General features: G+C 45.2%; 1 protein-coding gene across 1 annotated transcript in view; it reads left to right on the forward strand.

Annotated features, from left to right (window-relative positions):
* The window catches only part of LOC106813571 (mesencephalic astrocyte-derived neurotrophic factor-like), an 11,022-nt gene that overhangs the window by 3,624 nt on the left and 5,323 nt on the right, over window positions 1-2,075 (forward strand). Inside the window, exon 3 of the mRNA XM_014817741.1 lies at window positions 278-419. Within this exon, the coding sequence (XP_014673227.1) occupies window positions 278-419 (142 nt within the window). The remainder of the gene's footprint in view (window positions 1-277; window positions 420-2,075) is intronic.

A 2,075-nucleotide genomic window follows, 5' to 3' on the forward strand; every position in this document is an offset into this window, starting at 1 on the left:
AATAGGTCAGAAACCCATTTCCTATTTGCAACGTCAAATGGGAAAACAAACTAACGGTATGTACCGTGATTTGAACTGTTGTGTTACTGTAAATAAACCATTGTAAAAATTTCAAATTTCAGTCTTTTATTTTTTCTGAAATGCTGGGGTATCCGGCGAATGATGTGGGCCTATAATTTGCCTGGCGGGCCTTTTAAAATCCCTTACCTACAGGCCAGGCGGGCCTGTAAGTTTTCAAACCAATTTCTACCCCTGCAACATCTCCTGTTCCCCGCAGTGCTACTACATCGGAGGCCTGAAGGAGTCGGCGACGAGTCGACTGGGAGACATCAGCAAGCCCGTCTCCTACCACCTTCCGCCGGAGAAGATCTGCGAGAAACTGTCGAAGCAGGATGGCCAGATATGCGACCTCGTCTACGGTGAGTGGCGCCCTCTAGGGAGGCGGCGTGTCGTGTCGTTGTTGTTTTCGTTGGGTTGTCATGCGATAATGCTTTCCGTGACGGATGCTAAAGTGATTTGGTCGTTCCGGAGGTCATTGTCTGTGAGTTACTGTCCGCTTGACCTAGGGACTGCGTCTGTTTTGCTGCCGCTTCCCTCATTTTGCTGCTATCTCTCTAAATTTACTGCGGTCTCCCTCATTTTGCTGTGGTCTCGCTCATTTTGCTGCTATCTCTCTAAATTTACTGCGGAATTATGAAATTCCAGTCGATTCCCATCACTAATATATATATATATATATATATATACATACATACATACATATACTACAGCCTTAATTGGGGCCAAACCATTCTTGATCTCACACTTCTGTTGTATACGAGTCGATATATACCACTTGTATACTTGAGTCCACATCACTGACGACTTGTATTTCATGTTCCCTTGCAGTCTGTGAAACGTTTATTCGTAAATTTGTCGCTGGACTAACGGAGGACGACAGGAGCACTGTGCCCAAGATCGAGAAGGCGTTGAGACACACGTGTGAAAACTCGGGCGGAAAAGACCACAGATTTGTAAGTCGCTAGATAAAATTAATCCTCGCCACTAATCGATGCGCCACAGTGACATAGGCACTGGAAGGGATTTAACTTAACTAACTAACCGATGTCAGCATTCTACCGAAACCCGTTAGGAATACAACATGAAAAATTTCCCCCACGAGCAAATCGTTAACACCTCAAATTTAACTCCGCAATTCGTACGTCAGCGGAATAGAGCCGAAAATTATTTATACCCCGGGTCATTACCCATGGCCGAATTTAAGCATGAGCTAAGCAAGATACAGCTTAGGGCCGCACAGACTGAAGGGGCCTCTCAAAATCCTATTTGTTTTATTTGTTACAGTTTTATTAAAATTGGTTTAACCTGAATAACCTAATTTCTTCATTAACAATTGCCAGAGAGGACCTCTAAGGGCGCGCGTAGCTTAGGGCCTCATCGTGTCTAAGGCCCGTCCTGGGCGTACATCGACCACCTGGCACTTAATTATAACTAATTAATTCACTAGTTAACGTAATTTCTTCGTTATCGATTTGCCACGTGGGTGCCTCTACAGCTTCCCGTAGCTTCTAGGGCCTCACAGTGTCTAAATCCGGCCGTCGTCACCCCCCGGCCTGACATTTGTAATACAGGTACAACACCGATTTTCCGGACACTGATGGTCCGGAACCTCTTTTAATCTGGATAAAATTCATTTGAAATTTCTGCGCCCCCATATTAGTTGACCGTGTAACCGCATCGCCAAGTAGCCGCGTCGCCACGTAGCCGTTTAGCCAGTATTATGTTACCTCTTTTGGTCCGGAAAAACGGATAATCCGGAAAGGCCTTGGAACCAAGGGTTCCGGAAAATCGGTGTTGTACCTTTACTAGCAATCCCTGCGGGCCCGTAGAAAATCCACCCCCAGCATGCGAAACCATCCCTGGAACGCCAGCGAGGATGAAAAGTTACCACAGTATTGCTCACTAGTAGTCACTGAATATATGTTCTGAACTAATCACGGTACATACCGTTAGTTTGTTTTCCCATTTGAAGTTGCAAATAGGAAATGGGTTTCTGACATATTTCCTATTTTTAA

Source organism: Priapulus caudatus, unplaced genomic scaffold (assembly GCF_000485595.1).
Source record: "Priapulus caudatus unplaced genomic scaffold, Priapulus_caudatus-5.0.1 Scaffold793, whole genome shotgun sequence".
NCBI lineage: Eukaryota > Metazoa > Priapulida > Priapulimorpha > Priapulimorphida > Priapulidae > Priapulus > Priapulus caudatus.